Source organism: Lineus longissimus, chromosome 8, assembly GCF_910592395.1.
Source record: "Lineus longissimus chromosome 8, tnLinLong1.2, whole genome shotgun sequence".
NCBI classification, from domain to species: domain Eukaryota; kingdom Metazoa; phylum Nemertea; class Pilidiophora; order Heteronemertea; family Lineidae; genus Lineus; species Lineus longissimus.
In genome coordinates, this window is record NC_088315.1 from 4,536,724 (window position 1) to 4,556,564 (window position 19,841).

Consider the following 19,841-nt stretch of genomic DNA (forward strand, 5'->3'; position numbering starts at 1 on the left):
TCAAAGCATCAATGCACCATAATGACGACAGCAATCTAAACGAACTTCGCCTTTTACAAACATATGAATTGTAGCACGCTGCTACTGGATTGGAGAAGTAACTCGTATTCAACGGTAGACTGAAGGCAAGAAAGAATGCAATCATGTCATTGTTCGTCAAAGCAACACCAGGCGGCACTGTGTAAATTCAATATGGCACGAAAGCTGCTCACACTGCTGCTACCTCCTGGTGTCAGGGAACAAAGCTAGAACTGCAACCGGCTGAGCAGGCGGGTAGAGTTCTGCAGTGCACTACTATATGCTAACTTTTAATGTAGAGACGAAACCACGGCGCGTGAAGGATCCTTAAAAAGGAAGGAAACATCGTAATGTTAATGCAAAGAGGTGGATAGCATTTTTCAAAGGAAATATCTCTTCGCTGGAGGAAGATGTACCGACCTTGGATTATCTCTTTGCTTTTATTCATCTTGGTTATTACGGAGAATTTAGAGTCCACTCAGGCCGGTAAGTTCATCGTTCCCTTTGGGTATTATCAGTTGGTAGTTAAGTGCTAGCGTCTATAACGTGTTTTGACGTCCTGAATTTAGCCGTCCAATGATACTCTTTAGCTTCTGGCTACTTATGTCACATTTGCTATAAAAATAGCCAACAAAGAATTTTAACGACAAAGAATATGTCCTATAGTATCATCATAAACGTATACATCTCTGGACGGTCATCTTCTTTTTTTGTATGATTTGTTATCGATAAACCCTTTCGAGTTGAAGCCAAACCAGTAGGCTAGGTGTCTGGGACACGTGCTGTTGTCGGGATCGCTTAGCCATGTTGTACTGCGATTCCTTCAAAAGGACAGTATCATGCCGCATGGATGGTCGTCGACTTTTAGTAAAATGATGTTTCTTACAATTCAAGTCCTGTCGGTCATGTCGGCAGGCCTATATCTATTCCAGATTAAGTATATCATATGTTTGATAAAAGGCATAAGCAGGTCATTCAAAACCTTACATTGGATATCTAGGTGTCAGTCCCGTGTTCTCCTCCATTGCATTATTAGTGCCTTAGTGGCTAATAATCTAAACACGTGATTCAGAGATCAATGTCTTTGGCCATTCGCTGCAACTTGGTGAATAGTCCCCAACGGTCGCTGGGGCTACAGACGGATGACAGCCAATGCCACTGTGTATCCCCCTTGGCAAGGGCAATGACAAACCAATTTAAAGTCACATATACGATGTACAAACCAGATGGTAAATTGATCTTTGGTTCAAAACGTATAACCCTTGTCTACTGAAATTGATAGCCAAAGCAGCATTAATATCAAATCATATCTGTTATGATTTCTTGGGAGAACGGCGATTCGCTATTAGGGGTCGGCTCATAGCAGTATATATCGTATCATTTTCTCGATGGTGTCACTCCCTTGCAGATGGCTCCGGCATATTTCAGAACAGAAGCTTTTTTCGGATTAGGTAAAATCAATCTTGGCTGGAAAACTTTGGTTTGCAGCAAAATCAATAAAGTAGGGGAATACGATTTTGATGCTTTTCATACGTGCCTATTCTAATTGAAATACACTGTAAGGTCAAATCACAAGAGTTATGTTCGACAGCATGTGTAGACCCATGGCACCAAGTGGCAGGCGGGTTGAAGATAAAGGCTAATCATAAAAGCTATATGCAAAACTACATAAATAGATATATGACATTTTTCAAAATGGCAATACCATGAGGTCTTGATACTATTGACTAGTCGATTTATAATGCTATTTGTGTTCTGTATAAAGGGAGACCATTATACATGATGAGCTTTACCACTGTACAGAGAGCTGTACCATCGTTTTGTTTGACCAAAAATTCTCATGATATTATTGTTTAAAAATTAACATTGCTTTTAGTTCACAGTGACAAAATCTGAATGCAGTTTTAATCTGATGTGAAATAACATTGCATGCTTACGTTCGTGTTTAAACATTAGATTTTGTTTTGCCACAATTTTGCCACGATTCTCAACATCTTGTGTTGAAAGAGAAACCACATCATTAGAATAATTTTTCATTTATTGGCATTTCGGAATTTAGGGCAGCCAAATTTGGGATTAGTCCAGATGGATTGTCCAAGCAAATTTGCAGAATTCTGCCTTCCCAGCGTGCTGAGTTGCAACGAGCCAATCAAAAGGCATTATTTTGGGGTTCCGGTCAAATCCTGCCTTCTGAAATTAGCGAATGGCATCTGGACATAATAACAGATCAACGAAAGTCAGTGGCGTAATAAATGTTAGAAGAGGAAGATTTCTATTAAGATTCAGCATAACATCATAACATAATCATCAATCGAATGGTTTGTGCGTAATCCTTCATTCTTTTCTAGATATCAACGTGATAACTTCAAAGGTAGGCCTAGCTCATGGCACTGTGATAAGCTTTGTGATAACGTCATGATGAATGATGAAAGAGGCAAATATGGGAGTTTGTCCAAGTTTCAGCATTTCGCACTTGGAAACCATGAAGATGTTGCATGAAAAGAAATGGTTATGGCGAAAAAATGGGAAAAAATGGTAAAGTAGGATTGGTCTACTGCTAAAGACATGACCATTGTTATTTTCCTGTTTCATGACTGCTGTATTAAGTCGTGGTGTTCTACAACATTATGAGCGCGACTTGGGATCCCTTGGGCCCATTCAGTCATAATTCCTAGCTATCATGTCTCCTTTCATGGCCATATAGAATATAATTATGTTGTAACGATGACTCTGTATACGAGTAGTTGATAACTTTTCATTTAGGATGCATGGGTATGCCGTACACTGTGTGTATAAATACTCTATCAGCAGACATATAAGGTCAGTTCAGGACAAATCATATTCGGCGGGGATTTACTTTGCACCGAATTGCCGCTTAATGTATGCAAGTCACCCACCACAACTTTAGTGCGATGACATTGAATCGATAGAAAATGTGATGCGGCGACGATGGCAATAGTTGAAGTGAGGGCCGAAACTAATTCTCAAGGTCTCAAGGTCTCAAGGTCTCAAGGTCTCATAGTGAATATATTATACAGGTTTAGTTTTTCCTAAAGCTTAACAAAACAGCTATCTCGAGCATTGCGTAAACTAACGCTTTACAGGTTGCAGGTTCTGTGGTCTTTAGTCAGTTTCGCATTCACCAATCACAATACTTAAAGAAAAATTTCAAAATTTGCATGGTTGGTCTACTTGAATAACATTTAAACGGCCAAGTCGAATGACCCAATAAATAGAGTCATCCCAGTTCAGTTTTGAAATCATTGCAGACATACCGTACATATTGAAGGTTGTAAAGCTATTATATGGTATTTGATCTGGTACGTACATACTGGTACACTAACTATGCACTGCTATTCTGCTATTGGCCACAGTCACGATAGGCCAGCATGGTTCATTGCATAAATCACCAAACCGGCACTTGCCACAACCCCAACAAAAGAGTCGCCGTTCTAGTCCTTTCATACCGCCTGGCAGATCGTTCTTTTCATGAAGAATGATAAATTATCAATATTTAGAAGACCTCATCGATCTGACTGACAATTTGGCTTTGAAATCTTTGTTAAAATTTTAAAGAACTGAATGCATCCTTAGCATTTACCGAGGTGAAGTGTTAATGAAAAGGGAGAGGGTTTGCTTTGAGTTTTTGTATTGTCCCGTTACCCCATAGGTACAGAAATTACAAAGCTGCATGTGGGTATATATGTGTGATATATTGAATACAGTGTCAACTTGTCTAATTTATAACGGCACATGGGCCTTTTCAGTATGTGAGTGAGTCTAGGAGAAGTGGTTGTAATGTAAAAGATATGATGGACCGACGAGACGCCCTCGGCTTGTTTACGGTGATAGTTATCACTATCAGGCCTTTAGCGGTTTTATGATGGAACATATCTCCTTCTTTCGCTTTCACAGTGACCAAGTTAGTTAGAACAATTCTCAAAAAGGCTGCATGTAAAGTTTTGATCTATTTTCTATTTGCTGTACATTAGAACAACAATCGAGACCTGTTTTGTCGTCCATCCCGATCGCTCGTATGATGTGCCTTCGGTCTGTTCAGTCCTAGAAATTATGTTCAATAATAAGATGGCTATACTTCAAGCTGAAATGAATTTAATGGACTTTTCCCCTCATAATTGATCTGATTGCTTGTAACTAAAATTGATCACAGAGCTTCCTTAAAGTAAAATTGTCGTCGTCACCTTTTCAAATAAATAGCTCGAGAAGATGAGAAAAGAAGGCATTTCATTCCTCCGGATTTTACCAAAATTATATTATCAAGGCCCTTAGCCCTGGTAAATAGATGCAATGTTGATACTCTGAGTAGGCCAATCATAACGGAACCTCAATTTGTATTTCCCAAACCTACCCGTAATGCACTTAGCCTTCCCGTGATTATGGATAACACCAATCCCCTAGTCATCAAGGTGAAGAAATCGCTTGCAAACCATCATTGCTCTTCAATTAATTTGTTTGAACCCAAAGGTGGGAGTGTCGAAGGAAGCAAAATGTTTTCTATTAAATGTTGATTGCGAATTCGTGGTGCCGAATGGCCAACGTTCACCACGTCTGAAAGATTTTAAAGCCTAACGTGTATTGAATATAATATTATGCTTCTTTTTTCAACGCCTATAAAACGTCTTTTGCCAGTTCTACCGATTAAATGAATATCAAAATCAGCACTTTTTTTACAACCCAATCGGGTAATATCAACACAACCCTTTGCTTTGATGCAATGATCGTTCATATATAAAAAAAGACATAGTCAGATGGTAATAAAGTTACCGTGGACCTATTCTAAAAACCGGAGGCCATTCTTGTTTCGTTAAAACATACACAATGTGTTTTTAACGCCTCAAAATATTTCATTAAAGAATGCGTAATATTTTAGTTTTTGAGATTATGTACGTGTATTAATTTTTTCGCAGACGACGAATATGAAAAAGAAACTTTTAATGAGTAGAATTATCGCTTGGTGTTCCTTTCAAGTAAATATAACAATGACTTGGATTTTCTCAGCACAACGATTAAAATCCCTTACCCTGGCAGGAGATTGCACTCTTCTTCAATTTTAAGCTGCCTTGTTATAACTGACTTACAATAAAATAACGCTTAGGCCTAAACCTTTATTGGATTAACGTTAAACCTGCGGTGACAATCATCTAGTTTGTTCTGGTGAGATTTTCGACGTCTACGCCATTGACATACAGTCCTTTGGTGATGTTATGGAATAGTTATTTTAAGACGTATGTAAAAGTACACAAAGTGAATATATTTAAAGACTAACCGGTTGGTTTAAACATACGCGTGTGTTGACAGCAAATAAGGGCAAAGAATAACGAAAATACAGCCAACAAGTTTGTAATAAAATTAGTTAAAGCATAATTTGAAGTATCAATAACTCTGTCACGTCCTGTAAACATTTTATCAAAAATGAATTCAAAATACATGTACTATTGTGTCGCCGATTTGTTCTTCAAATAACAATCAAGTTTAAGTTTTTTTTCGAACAACTGAGTACTCCATCTATAACATATGTTACGTGATATTGAGTGTTATATGCATTCATTCCTATACAATTAGGCCCTTAACTGAATCAGTGTCTATTTGTTTTAAATCTGAATTTACGAAATAGCAATTAAAATAAGATTAATCAATTATGAGTGTAGGAGAATATAGGCATTACATGGATGTCGAACTGACGAAATTGTAGGTCGTCGATCATTGTGAAACGAAGAACTTTGCCGTATCCAAAACCCCTTACGAAGTATAACATGTCGTTAAAGCCTCTACGTTATGTTTGCGACATGTCTTGTCATAACCAATTAATTAAAAATATAAAGTTAAAACCTAAATACATAAAACTTTCTTGTGTAGTACGCCATATTAGGCTCTTTCTCTAACATACGTCACCCAAATTCATGATTAAGTATCTGTTAACCTCATATTCCGTTCTAATATGACATATTGATGTTTACTGAATTAAACTCGAGGTACATATATGTACTCGCAGAAAACCATTAGGAAGCTGCCAGTAGCAGGGGTAATTAAGTAGGCTGAAGAGCCGTCTTGCTAAATGGGTTTTCCTTCAACCAGAATGTTCTTGGAGCAGTGTGTTTATTTAAGGCCATGCCGAAGCGTTGACTGAAGATACTTGATTCTATTATGTAACTGACTATTAAGTCGAACCTAAATGATGGTGTTTCTTTTCAATATATAAAACCCGAAAAATGAGGTCACGAAGATTGATTAAAGAAGCATCATTGCCATGCACAGTGAATTCTTGATTTTTTATAGTCAAAATACATCTCTTAAAATAAATCTTTCCCGTACAAGGAACAAAAGGGCTCGTCCGGGAATCGAAATCGGGACCTCTCGCACCCGCATCACACCGCTAGACCAACGAGCCGCTACTTCCTATGCCACCAATACCATCTAGCTCTTCCTGCTACCAGGCTGGGGCCTTCCTCTTGTTGTTCATTGACACCACCTTTGACACCAAGACTGCTGCTAGTCTGTACCGTTCCTCTTACTGTTCTTTGACACCACCTTTGACACCAATACCGTCTAGTTTTCCTGGCTACCAGTCTGTACCCTTCCTCTTATCTGTTCTTTGACACCAAATCAACACTTATCCCCTGTTGCAGCCAAGCCAGCTTCTGATCTTTGGATGCTAAGAACACCCTAATTGGTAATCAAGGCACTGGCTATCATACCGCCCATTACGAGGCCGGCAGTGAGTGAGCTCTCTATCCTTTAGGAGCTCTTCGTGTTGGATGAGAGACAGAATCTGGACATGTTGGATGAGAATTGTTAGGTCATTCATCAAATGATGACATGGTCATACTTAGCATTCATACATGAAAACACTTGCTGAAGCAATATGCTAAACTGGATTCTATTACGGGAAGTGCGATCCTGTCGCGACAGTATTCTGGCCATTCCAAGGTTCAAACTCCGGTCTTTTACAGCTTTCCTCAACATTCATGTGTAAACGACGTCCTGTCGCTGATTTCTAGCATCTTGCCGATATTGCGCAAACCCGCAGGTGGGTAGGCCTATGGGAAGTCAATACCCGGGGGCACTTCAATGGCAATGGTGGTGAGTTCTGCCTTCCTCTAAGAGAATGGCTAAACCAATGCCTGCCAAACTCGTAATAACAGACTAACACCGGATCTTCATTCTTCATCCCCTCAAGGAAGATATGGCATGTAATCTGAATTGATTCCATATTGTATGTAGAGGAAGATGTTCTTGTATGTGGCAGATTTAGAGCAATATGATCCCATTCTAATAACCATTCAAGCTGGAGTCAGATTCTTATATAGATTCACATAAACCCCTTGACTTCGATAGATTTCGTCGAGCAGACTAAAAAGACTAAACAAAGTGAATGTGATGACTTAGTAATCGTCGCTTAAATGTATTGGTGAACGTAATAAAAGTGAATGGCTGCCGTTCTCAGTAATAAGTTGCTCTTCACTTTTTCAGAGAAATATTTACAAAGATTTCGAAAAGGTAGGACATGTTGTATGGTTTACGATGTCCAGTGTCATACGAGATGTTTAGGTCAGATTTTCCCGCATCCTATCAAATAGATGTTGACATAGCTGTTCGAAAACCTCTTTTTCCATGTTCTTATATTGTTGACCGTTTCTGAAATCGGTATAATTGCATGGTTATGTATCATACGCATGATTGTCAACTTACAATGGTCAATGGCACGGTCACTCAGTCGTTCGTGAGTTGCATGTACATGTAATATACTTAGCAGCCGTAGCGTGATCATGACATTGGTAATCTTAATTCTTATTGTTACCATGCATGTAGATGTATACTGTAATGTATGCCAGTGAGTATCATGCTACCTTCAGATTCCCTACGATGTCCAAAGGCTTCAGCACATGAGCTTTATGACTTATGATTGCATCTACTTTTACTTCTTATCTTCTGATGCAGCATGTATAGAAGTATAGTTCACAGATGTGAGCAAAAAAAGCACCTGTTGACTAATGCACTTCTCACCAGTGACAAACTTTTCTGTGGCTATATTCGGTAAATTGTACTACGATTTAACTCTTCACTCGACATAGTGATAACGCAGGTTTATACGAGTTCAACGTTTGAAGGGAGTTTTCGCAAAAGTCTCCGATAAGCAAACGCCTCATCCGACATTTGACAACCTGATCAAGGTGCCGAACAATGAAGTAGGCGTTGGATTCAACGAAAATTCCCTGAATTCAAACTCTCGGCTCAAGTCGAAAAAGTGTTAATACTGATCAGGGGATGTTATTGACTTTGGGCTGTCATGTCAAATAATCAGCCCCATTGAAACGTCTATCTGATCAACCAAATTTGTTGGTTGGAATCCCATATAAATCATATACGACTGATCACGAAAATCTCTTCGGCATTCTGGCGGCTGAGATTATGCTGAAATTATACCTGAATTTGCCAAGGCAAAGGTCATGATTATTTTCTAATTATTGTGGCATATCAGATGGGATGAGCGTCAATTCTGACGCTGGTAATAAGAATAGAGTATTGGGTGCAGCGATTGATCTAGAAAAAGTGTACCGAACTAATGAGATTAGTGCCAATAATTGGCAAATGAATGGTGCAAAAGAATATTGTGATTATGTATCAATTGATTGCTTACTCAATTTGTGATAACTTTGTAACAGGTCTGCAACAATGATTTTATCATAGGCGATCATGCAGACTATAGAGTAATAAAGTTTTGAAGATGCACGATCACTCTGACCTTACAGTGTCATGGATAGCGCTAGTCCACCCACGGAACAATATCCGATGAACCAACGTATACAACCAGCGCAATGTCAAGTTGTTTTTCCAGTTCCTGACCTCGGTTCTAAGTTCATAAGAGGGTGATCACTGAATATTACCGCAACCTGGAAGTTTGATATTATCATGATTGTTCAGCTAATTGTTATGAATCAAGTCAGTCATAGGATGAATGTCACCAATTAACACTTTAGGCTATACACTGGAAATCACACGACATGAATCACGCAATTAGCCTGATTGTTTGTTGGGCGAATGATGAGTGTCGATTTCTTTTAATTGCACGTCACCACGGTCACTTCTTGCGGTCAGAACTATGCAACAACCTTGCCGCCTTCGTCGGCATCATCGGAAGAAAGTAAGTCTTAGGGCAATTTCGGTCAGCTTTGATGTTCCACTAAAGTTCAGTGTTTTGATGTTGGCCTTGGCGCGGATAATATCACTAAACATTGTGACGAAAACATTACGCCTGCTGTACTGTATATATTTATGATATCACAGCATTTCAGCTGTCGCTTCTTTGTTTGAGAATTAGAAAATCCTTTCCAAGAAATGTACTGTAATTACATAGCAAACACAGCATAATCCAGCAACAGGTGTACGCCTGTTACAACACCGACTGAAATCGATTTGAATACTGTAATGTTTTTCCTAACTTTGCGGAAGTTTGGCGCCATTGTATCCGTTCTCGTGGTATCATGGGTGTTTTTTCATTGTAATAGATGTTTTATCAGCGCCCATTGAGAATACAGATAATGGCAATTCAAATAGAGCCACGTGTACATATTTCAACCTGCTCTCTGCTAAGGATCTCTTGGACTGTCGGTCAAATAGCAGAGAGGAGCCTAGTCTATTTAAGGACTTATTAAAACCGAAATGGATGGACTACACTTTGAGATGTTAATGGCCACAAGTTGGTTTACTTTCGATAAGTTGCAAAACATTCCGGTTTTGAATACAGACTTAAGATAAAAGGGCGAAATACCCTTTCAGGTGGTTCCGATGTTGTTGAAAGCTGTCTAGTCGCAACAATTGTCAAAAACGTTAACTTTACAGCGCCCGCCCCACCACATCTTTACATCCATCCACATGCATGTAACTTTCATGGAAGATTCATGGAACATCCTTACCCCTTTGACGGCCGTATCAAACGTCTTCCAAACCAATCCAAAAATCATTTCAACTGGGCCAAAACTAATCCGCAAATCCGTTTAACTCAAATCAGTGTCGCATCTCCTGATATCAAAGGCGCTACATCGCTTCTCTTTCTGAATCAAAGGGCGATCAGTCTTTATCAAGCGTGCTCTAACATATAGAAGTCGTTTACCGCAAGATTAGGGCGGCCCCATGTGATGAGACAAGAATCAAATCTGATTCCTCGGAGAAGCGCCCATAGATTTAGCGATAAGACTGGAAATAGGACTTGGGAGATCGAAGTTAAAGCCACAGCCCGGTTTTTCGAAACAAGTTTATGTAACTTTGCGTTAACTTTGATTTTGCGTAATCTACTTTAGGTGAGCCCTTTAATTTAGACTGAACAACCAGTTAAAGTTAACGCCGATGCCAGAGATTGTTTTGGACAACCAACCTAAGTGTTCTCATGGCGAATCGAAATCATTATTGAGATTTTTAAAACCAATCACTAAAATGGAACGCGGTTCCAATTGTTTTCTAGCAGAAAGATCGCGAAAAGTGAGCAAACTGCAAGCTTCGCTGAGAAAATGTCAGTTGATTTTAGCCTCGGGGTGTGGCACAGCACATCATAATGAATTTTGAAAACAATTGTGATGTTTTTGGAACTCGACCTATGTAATGCACTGTCAAAGATCTTCTCGTCACGTCATGATGTCAAACAGTTTCGTGCAACTACATGTATGCACGTACACTCTCATATTACCTCTAATGGCAATTCCTTAACATTTGCAATTTGAGTCATTTACCCCTTGGCTGAACACGAGAAGCTGATGTCGTTTTCTTATGGCAAATTGCTGCATTTGAGTTAATTAAAGTATCTCGGGGAGTGCATCACCATGTTGCTTTGTTCTGCAATATTTTCCTAATGGCACTATACCCTGTTTGAGTCACGACTGGTTCTCTTAAAATATTATCTCCTAAAAAAATCGCTGTGTGTAAAGAATGGCCCATCTATCACTGACATTAGCAACTACAAAACGAAAACACGGGACATACATCAGCGCTAATCTTGTAGTCAACCGATATAAGGATGTCTTGATGTCACGCTGCTTGGAGAATGGAGAATGCTCTCGCCCGAACAGAAAGCCTCCCAAGATTTTTGCAGTATGTCGTGTACTAGAAATCCGACATTAGCTTAGCTTGAATATTCCCAGGTGTTCTCCGTTAATGCTTGTATCAATCAGTTTCAAATATCCGTTGAATAATCCCCACACAGTAGACAAAGCTGTCTACGATGGAAGGCGACATTTATAATACATTAATGGCTGGTATCATCAGGAGTCTAAATCCAACTCAGCATATTGTTTTTAAGGGATTTATCCTTCGGACGAATTTTACATTTGTGTCTTTCGCTCTTTATCTAAAGTTCTCTATTTTTCATATGGAAACGTATACCTTCCACATCAGAATTAGCCCCTCTGGTTGTGTCAAATTGTCAAAATCGATTGTGTCATCTTTAAACATTTGTTGGGTAAACACGCGTCGCTATGGAAAGGCACGAATAACCCATTATCAGCTAACAGTTTGAAAGATACAGTAAACATGGAGGCACAACTAAAAAAATAAGTGTGTTTGTACATTATGTCGTGCTCACAGGGACTCGTCGACCTCAGTGGTGTCGCGTGAACATGGTGAAAGCAATATACTCCTCCAAGAGCACAGCGATCGCTGAAGAAGAAGAAACAGAAAATGGAGGAGAAGTGGTTAAAGTAATCGAGACACGAAGCCCTACGTTCGCCGGTAGAAGCAAGAGAGCCCATGTCTTAAAGTCTGGCTTGTCCCTGCTGCCCCCGAGTGTATCTCTGGTCGCTCCCTCGGAAAGCTTGCGCCCGGCAGAACAATCGGAGTCGGCAATATTTCAACCGTGGCGCGTCCGATCTGACCCCGAGTGTGTCTCAGGTCGCTTCATCGGATAGCCAATAACAGATTCAATCAGGAAAATACCAATATCGACATCACAATCATATCACAACCGCATCAATAATCATAATAATCATCATACCTATAAGCAGGGCGTCTTTATTTTAGCATCGGCCACCGACACTTATTCATAGAACGCCAAATAAATCACCAGATATGACAATTCTCTATCCCCTGTTGGTAGCATAAGCTTCGCAATCCCATAAGCGCCTGTTTGCCCCGTTGTGAGTAATGACATGCCTCGATGTATCCCGTCTTCTCCGACAAGATAATGTTACACTACATGGATTGTTTTCTGCCGGGTTTGCGCTGAAATGAAATGACGTTAAATGTGTGGGCGGAGAAGAAGTATCATTGACCAATACAATATTGATATCAACCAGTGTTAAGTGTAGGCAACGAAGCCACATAAGGCATTATATTAATCAGTTCATTTGGATGACTGAGGCAAAGGAATCCTTAATGCATAATCAGTGTTTCTTTTTCGTAATAAGTATAACCCCCGATTTACCCTATACCATGTGTTGCAGTGATCGCCTATATATTTGTGTACATGTACGTTGTAAAACTCAGGAATGACACCGTCCTGACGGCGTTACCGGCCCCGGCGCGTACCACAATAATTGACAATATCTTAGCAGGAATCGTTGCAAATGTTGCCAATTAGCTTCATAAGATCTACTTTACCTTCAAATGAGCGTCTGAGGATACAATTTGGCTTGATCGACCTGCCCACTGATAATGAAGAAGCTTTCCCGTGTGATTTGCCTGTAAGTGGTCATTCGATGAACACATTACGCGGTGAGAGTGACCCATGGATAGATCGGAGCGCGCGGCCGACAAGTCGATATTACTTGCTGCGCTGTTCTGACTGTATTACTTATTTGGATGGTTTTCTGATTCATTCATTCAATATATGAATAAAAAATAGACTGGTTACACTCTTTGTATCGAATGAACTCAAGCAAATCCATAGGCGCAGGCCTATCTGCAGTAATGTTGTAAAAAGAATCATTCCTCCGAAAAGGAATGATGTATCCGCCACCGAATGATGTTCCAATCTCTGTCGTGGCTAATGAGGGGAAACCGTTTCCTTCATTTTATAGCTGTAGGGGTTCGATCGGAACCCAGGTGCACGGCAGCAGGTTACGACAATGAGCCATCTAAAAAAAGGACTATCAAATTAGCGATAATAAGCCACAGTGTGACATGATTGGTGCCATATTGGTTGTAGAGAATTCTGAAATGTTGGTGCTAGAAGCAGTTTCTACTGATACAAACGAAAGAAAATGTCATGTTTATACTTTACGATAATGTTGCTATAAAAAAGCTTTGGTCATAATTTTCGGGAGTCCGTACTCATGTGGTAGATGATCTGCGTATCCTGACGTTCTGCTAATAGCGCACCTTCTTCCCCTACTCTGCTTACCAGACCTGCACGACTCCAAACAATGGGATACATCACAATGTTTCCCTGTAGATCATCGCAAGAAAATTACCTAAAGTGGTCTACCTTCTTGCCTGTTCTTCGTACAATGCATCTCTTACCAGATGCATGCAAACTCGCCAACCAGAGTTCAAATTACTTGAAACCGCTTCAATAAGTTTGAGTAAAAGTCAAAATTGAGCAAGGAATCGCTTCAGGTTATTATTTGTTACGGTAGAACGGTTGTGATTGGATACGTCAACAGAACCTGCATCTAAGCATGGCTGGTTAGGCTCATATTTAACTTGCCTCCCAAAAAATCGAAGTCTCTAAATTGAAGATAGCCGTCTTGATTGCTGATTTTCGAGCAATAGTTCGATGGTGGTAATGAGGTATATCGAAATATCAAGACCTTTAAATTGAAGATAACAGTCTTCATTGTCAACATTTGAGCAGTAGTCTAATAGTCCAATGGTGGTAATGAGGTATGCAATAATGTGCTCTACTTACCCCGAGGCAAGTTTTTCGCCACGATGCATATTCAATACAGATGATTGTTAACTGTTCGTCATGTATATTCATAAACATATAGTGAATTACATATAAAACTACCAGCACATTTCAACATGAGAGGCTTTGTGCAACCATTTTTCACGTTAAAGCCAAAAAGAGTGATGAATTTACAAATCATGATTTTTCAGCTCCCTCCCCTTGGATGAAGCCATTGGCGTTTCGTTTGAGAAGGTTCCTGACGACGTCTGTTGAAAACATTTGTCTGTTTGTATAGAGTACGTTAAAGTGTAAATAAATACTGTATTTGGTCAGATACCATGCATTTTCTCATCAGCTTGTCGTCCAAACCACAGCTGAAAGTCGTGTGAAAGAACGTTGGTTTATATGCCTCTGTCATATCGCTTTATCAGCAGTTCAAAATAGATACTTCTGAAAAATAGCCTCCTCACAAACAGCATCAATATTGACCGTGGCCATTTGAGCAGTATACAAGTTACACAATAACCCATAAATGTCCAAGCTACTTTGTTCCAAATGATCTTATTTATGAGAAACTGCTTTCTTATACACAAGAAAAGATTGGATGGGTCTATTGGAGATGGCGACTTATGCATATTGATACTGCCGCTGTGTTCAAGCTGCGTTTATTTTGTCCCTGACTATCGGAATTGCCATATTGGATTTGACTCTTACTGAATTACCTCAGGGAAGTTTGGTGTGAATCGCGTCGCTCGAGTCTCATGCTATTTGAGATTTACGGTTGAAGGATCGTGATTTGTCTGTTGGGCTTGTTCGTTGACATGGCCCGGGTACTTAGCTCGGGAACAGGTTGGTAGTCTGTAATACAAATATCAAGTGCTTAAGTGCTCGTATGCTGTATCAGCATGTTGTATACTATTAGCTCAAATCGAAGACACCCAGTGTCTCATTTTGAATTCGCCTTTTCTTGCCTTCTTCGCCGCGCTCGCACGCTAGGCAACACACAGTTTTAACGATAAATGCAACTTACGCGACATTAAGGTGAGAGTGTGCAATAACTTGCAATAAAGTGCAATAAAGTGCCGTCCAGTAGATCATGGTTAGCTGTTCGTGATATTGTAAAGAACCCTGTTATGGGGCTTCTTACAATGAATAGGAATCGTGTTCTATTCCAATAAAGGCCAAATTGCTTTCTTTTAGAACGGTGGCGTCAACTTTTTTTGCCAGGTAATTATTTGCTAACGTGGTCAGTGTGTACTGTACTCTGTAGCAAGTTATGACTATGGACGTAAATCCCGAACGAAGTCAAGAGAAACAGTCCGTTCAGAACAACAGTGCAGGGGACCAGAGAGACACTTAATCTCTTTTCTGTACTTCGCCTTTCATTTTTTTCTGATACCGTTACTAAATGCTGGTTGCTTAAAAAACCCAATGCCATTCGACCACTTCTGGTTCTGAATATCGAAGACAAATCAAAGGATACATTATTGACTCTTGAGCAAATTTCCGGAGTTTGTTTAGGAACACACCTTTTTATGTCAGTTAAAATAGCCGGAAGGTTTCTCGACTAAAATAAGTGAAATAACAAAGTTCCAAATTCTTTAATTATACAAACCGATAGAGATACAACGATTAAAAAGAAATCTGTCGCACGATCGAGCTTTCTTCTCGATAATAAGTTGAAGACAAAAGGAAGCTGCCGGCATTGCCCCTGTTACTCAGTTTCTTTCCTCGTAATTATCTTGCTTGTCTATCTTTCTCCAGGGGGTTCATATACAAACATGACGGGCTACTTTAAGTATGGTATCGGTAAGTGTATTGAAAACATGGCTTTAGTATAGCTCCGTTAATATGACTAACATTAGCTCATGTACAGAAAGCGTTAACAACCTCACAGTCTCTTTACATCGCGTATATTAATGGAACGGAAATACATAAGTCTGAAGAGCATTTTCGATTGATTTGATGTAGTTCGGTCTTTATTATATGGTTAGTAGTTATTTTTTGCACGTTCTATAATGATACATTACATCACGTTGTATTGTAGATGCATGTACTTCAACCCCGATTTCACTTAAGCTACTTAACGCTGAGTGAAAGTAAAATATTCAAAACCTGTATTAAAAAAAGAATGAAATACCAAAAAAACATTATTCGGTTCGTGACCAGCGATAGGCGATCTATTAATAGGTCATAGTATCCAAAAATAAACCCTTGAAAGTCTCAATCCATCATGAAATGTACAAGGTATCACCATAAAGACCGCGGTTCACTTCCCTATTGATTGGCAGTTAATGCAATATTCACTTACACGGTGTTGGTGCTACTTAACATCTTTCAATTAATGCTGTGTCATTAATTACTTGGTATGTTACAGGAAATGTAAGAACTGGCTTCTGGGTCGTGATGGAGTAGCACTGAAAGTCATTTGATATTGCGCGGTGTTTATTTCATGTTTTTAGAATGCTTTCACATCACCATGTAGCTTTTGCACCATAAATTCAATTGGCGTTTTCATCGAAGTTCTTGGGGGATTCCGCACGGAGGATACTTTTTTTTTTTTTTTTTTTTTAAATTCCACTTGCACGTTTTCTTTAGTAATGACTTTTATTCTATCATGTATTAATGTTTTATTGTTTTATTATAAATTGTAAAGCGCTTAGAAGTTTTAACAACGTTAAGCGCTATAAAAATGTTTTTAATAATAATAATAATAATACTTCGCCTCGTACTCATAGCGATACTCGATAGGGATTGCCGGATAGACCTTGGCATAATCACATCCGGGCTTCATTTGCTAATGAGACAAACTACAGCCAGTCAGTACTCTGTGTCACACAAGTGACCAGCTTGTTCAGAGATGATACATGATAAAAAAAGTCATGATTTATTTGGATTTATTCATCTTGCGATTACTGGTACTTCACTAATTGCGAGAACACCTGGTGCAGAATGAAACGGTTTACTTCTAACAATGAGATCACTCGTTCTGATAGTCTTTCGATTATTTCCCTGGTAGTGATACCTGAGATAAAAATTTGCACTTGTGACTAGAGTTTTGATCCCATTTTTTCCATATGCTGCTGGCTGCCAACGAGATTGGCGTGAGATACTTGATGAACGAACTACATGTACACATGTAGCATGTATACGAAACACTTTCCTTTTCCATCTCGCTTCCGGCATGTTATTTGCAACAATCGGATCAATAGCGATGACCTTAACCTTAGAGTAACCGGCCTGAAGGGAGCGAGATCGTTGCCGACATCAACTGTCTTAATGAAATCACTTCCTCCGAATCACCAACTACATGTAACCGGATGAGACAGCTATCAGACCCAATACCTTGTAGTTCTTCCACTTCGTGCTGACCATAGCATTGTTTGTTTTTGCTCCGGGCCGAAAAAGACTTATCAAGATATGATTCTTTCGCCGCCGTAGAAGCAACAGGCTAATCTCAAATCACTGCAAGTCCACAGAGGGTGTATTTCAATATCCGTACATTACCCACTGGCGCGGAGATGTTAGACTGATACTGACATGATGACTATTGTTTGGCCTTACAGTTAGTCGACCATGGCATATTCGTCCTGACAACCACGATCGTAGATCCAATAGATCAGCTGTCTTTTTCTGCCAATTGAATTAATTTTCAACTGGGTCTTGTTCATTTTCGTGAAAGTTAAAACTGCCATGTGTATTGTTGTAAACAAATGTTGCATTCTATCTCAGTGCTGACTTAGACATGTATGTCCATGATCGCAGCATTCTCTTTTGCCCATTCACCTTCGGCCTGAAGCAAAATTGACTGGAGATCTTGCGTGTAAGTTCTCCCAGAGAGCCATCTGATCGGTTGGATTCTGAAAACTGTCGGTACACGGGCGAAGCAAGACTCACTGATTCTCTGAGCGGCTCTTACGACAAGACGTAAAAAAAAGTGCAAGTGAAGTTGATATTGGCCGATCGACTAAGCACCACTGCTTTATATTGCAGGTGTTATCCTCACGAAACTTGACTCCACTCAATGTAATACTAGCTGATTGAAACTGGGCCGAAAAGACGTACATGTATATATCGAATAGAATTTTTAGAGTGCCGTTCGAATCTCATATAATGAAATTGAACGTATCGTTTCAAATCGAATGGTAAGCTTTGTAATCAACAAGCACGTGCCTTGATACTTGGTTATACCTTTCAGCTATACAGGCAGGAGTGAGTGAACATGACTCCCATTAGTCCAGCTGGTCATGAGAGGATTCAGCTACAAAAATTCTATTGTTCCGTCCCATTGTATCGAAACTGCGCCCGCCTGTCAACTGGTTTGTCGAAAGTCCTTGTTTTTGTTTGGTTTAGGAAAGTATCAATTTAATGGGATTTCATCCGGAGCAATTGCTGGATACCTACAAATACAGGTCCTCTTCTAGTGCTTTCTCTGAAATGTAACATGTGAAGCAATCTGCACAGAATGGTACATTTAGAAGTACATGTAATAGCTATTCTGCAGGGAGTTGAATCCGCAACTTTCTGCCCACTACCCGCGCTCCAACCATTTTCCATCAGATTATTTGCTAGTCTCAACAACAATGGGTACTTCTAAAATAAGAGTCTGAAAAATACTTGCACGGTGCCATTACTGTTTAAATTTTGTTGAATATACATGTAACTACAAAATGATATCGGCGAATGTCATTACTTTCAAAGTTTTATTGAATATAACTAGAGAATGATATCGGCGAATGCCGAATCCTACGCAATACACTATTTCAAATTTCAATAATACCTAACGCAATCTAAATTACGTGCCACAGACTTTAATCAACCAGACTTGGCAAGGTTCTGATTGATAGGCCGATAAAAGTATTCGTTATTTTATTAGATTCAGTATATTAAACGGGTATGACACAAATTGATTAAAACGAGATGCATCTGATTCGTCTGCGGTATAAGCTGGGATTTACAGTTGTGGCAATTAGTTTGGAACTACCGAAGGTCGACCTAACATTCATCAGGGAAACTCTTGTCTCTTAAAATACTTTACAAGCCTGGATTTCTTTTCGTGGCGTCTGATTAATATACTACGGTCCATCGATCAAGAACCCGGTGCGCGCACCAGTAGGCCTAATCAAAATCCATCGCCACTTATTTTTTGAAGAAAAACCCTGGCCGTTTTTTTGACATGTAAGTGAAAAAAGCAAAGGAATGTCTCCGCTTATCCTGTGGATAGACAAGCCCATCTCCGTAAATGTGAGCTCATTTCATCAGCCTCGGCGGACTACTTATCCTAGAACGCAAAGGTCATTGCGTGAAATGACAACTTGCAGACACCGAATAAACACCAAAGGACCGACCAAAGGCGTATTAGATCATTTGTGGTTGGAGATTGAAAGTACGTTGAGAGATTGGATACCCGTAAGACAACGTAATCTCCAACCATCAGAAAATACCCCAGAGGTCAAAAGTCATTCCGTGAGACGAGGACTTCCAGCCAGTGGCATGAACGAGTCCAAAGAACCAATCGGCGGCACGTCTTGGACCACTTTCGATCAATAACGGGAGTAATATTGGTGATAGCGTCATCACCGCACGCAGCCTTCGGTGAGATGAGGGGAAGAGTTATCTCTTAATTAGTTTACTGATGGACAATCTGAAGATACTGGTCTGGTGTATGAGATCAATAAGAACTGATGTTTTGGCGGAGAGGAGTGTTATTTTATAGTATGAGATGGATTCAAGTCAAGTGTTCTGATTGCAATCTGTAATTTCCCCCTAACAGACATAAAGTTTGGGAAATGAACACCTCTTAGCTGGACTGCTTTATTGACATATTTAGTAAACCACACAGATTGCTAACGATGCATGGCTCATATGAAGTAAGAATGAAATAAGCAAAACGCCAGTCAAGGTAACTTCCTTTTCCTCTATACTTATTTCATTCCCACGTTGGTTACAAATTTGTAGCCAACAACAATTATGTCACAACCTAATT

At 39.6% G+C, this 19,841-nt stretch overlaps 1 protein-coding gene across 5 annotated transcripts in view; it reads left to right on the forward strand.

Moving 5' to 3' along the window:
• Nucleotides 1-239: 239 nt before the first annotated feature.
• The window catches only part of LOC135492834 (neuronal acetylcholine receptor subunit alpha-10-like), a 36,334-nt gene continuing 16,732 nt past the window's right edge, over nt 240-19,841 (forward strand). For 2 of the 5 annotated variants that reach the window (XM_064779496.1, XM_064779500.1), the window contains exons 1-2: nt 240-504; nt 7,510-7,536. In XM_064779496.1, the coding sequence (XP_064635566.1) occupies nt 429-504; nt 7,510-7,536 (103 nt within the window). In that variant the 5' untranslated portion in view covers nt 240-428. Of the gene's footprint in view, nt 505-7,509; nt 7,537-15,619; nt 15,665-19,841 lie in introns of all 5 variants that reach the window. The other 3 variants (XM_064779497.1, XM_064779499.1, XM_064779498.1) reach the window with 3 other exon arrangements.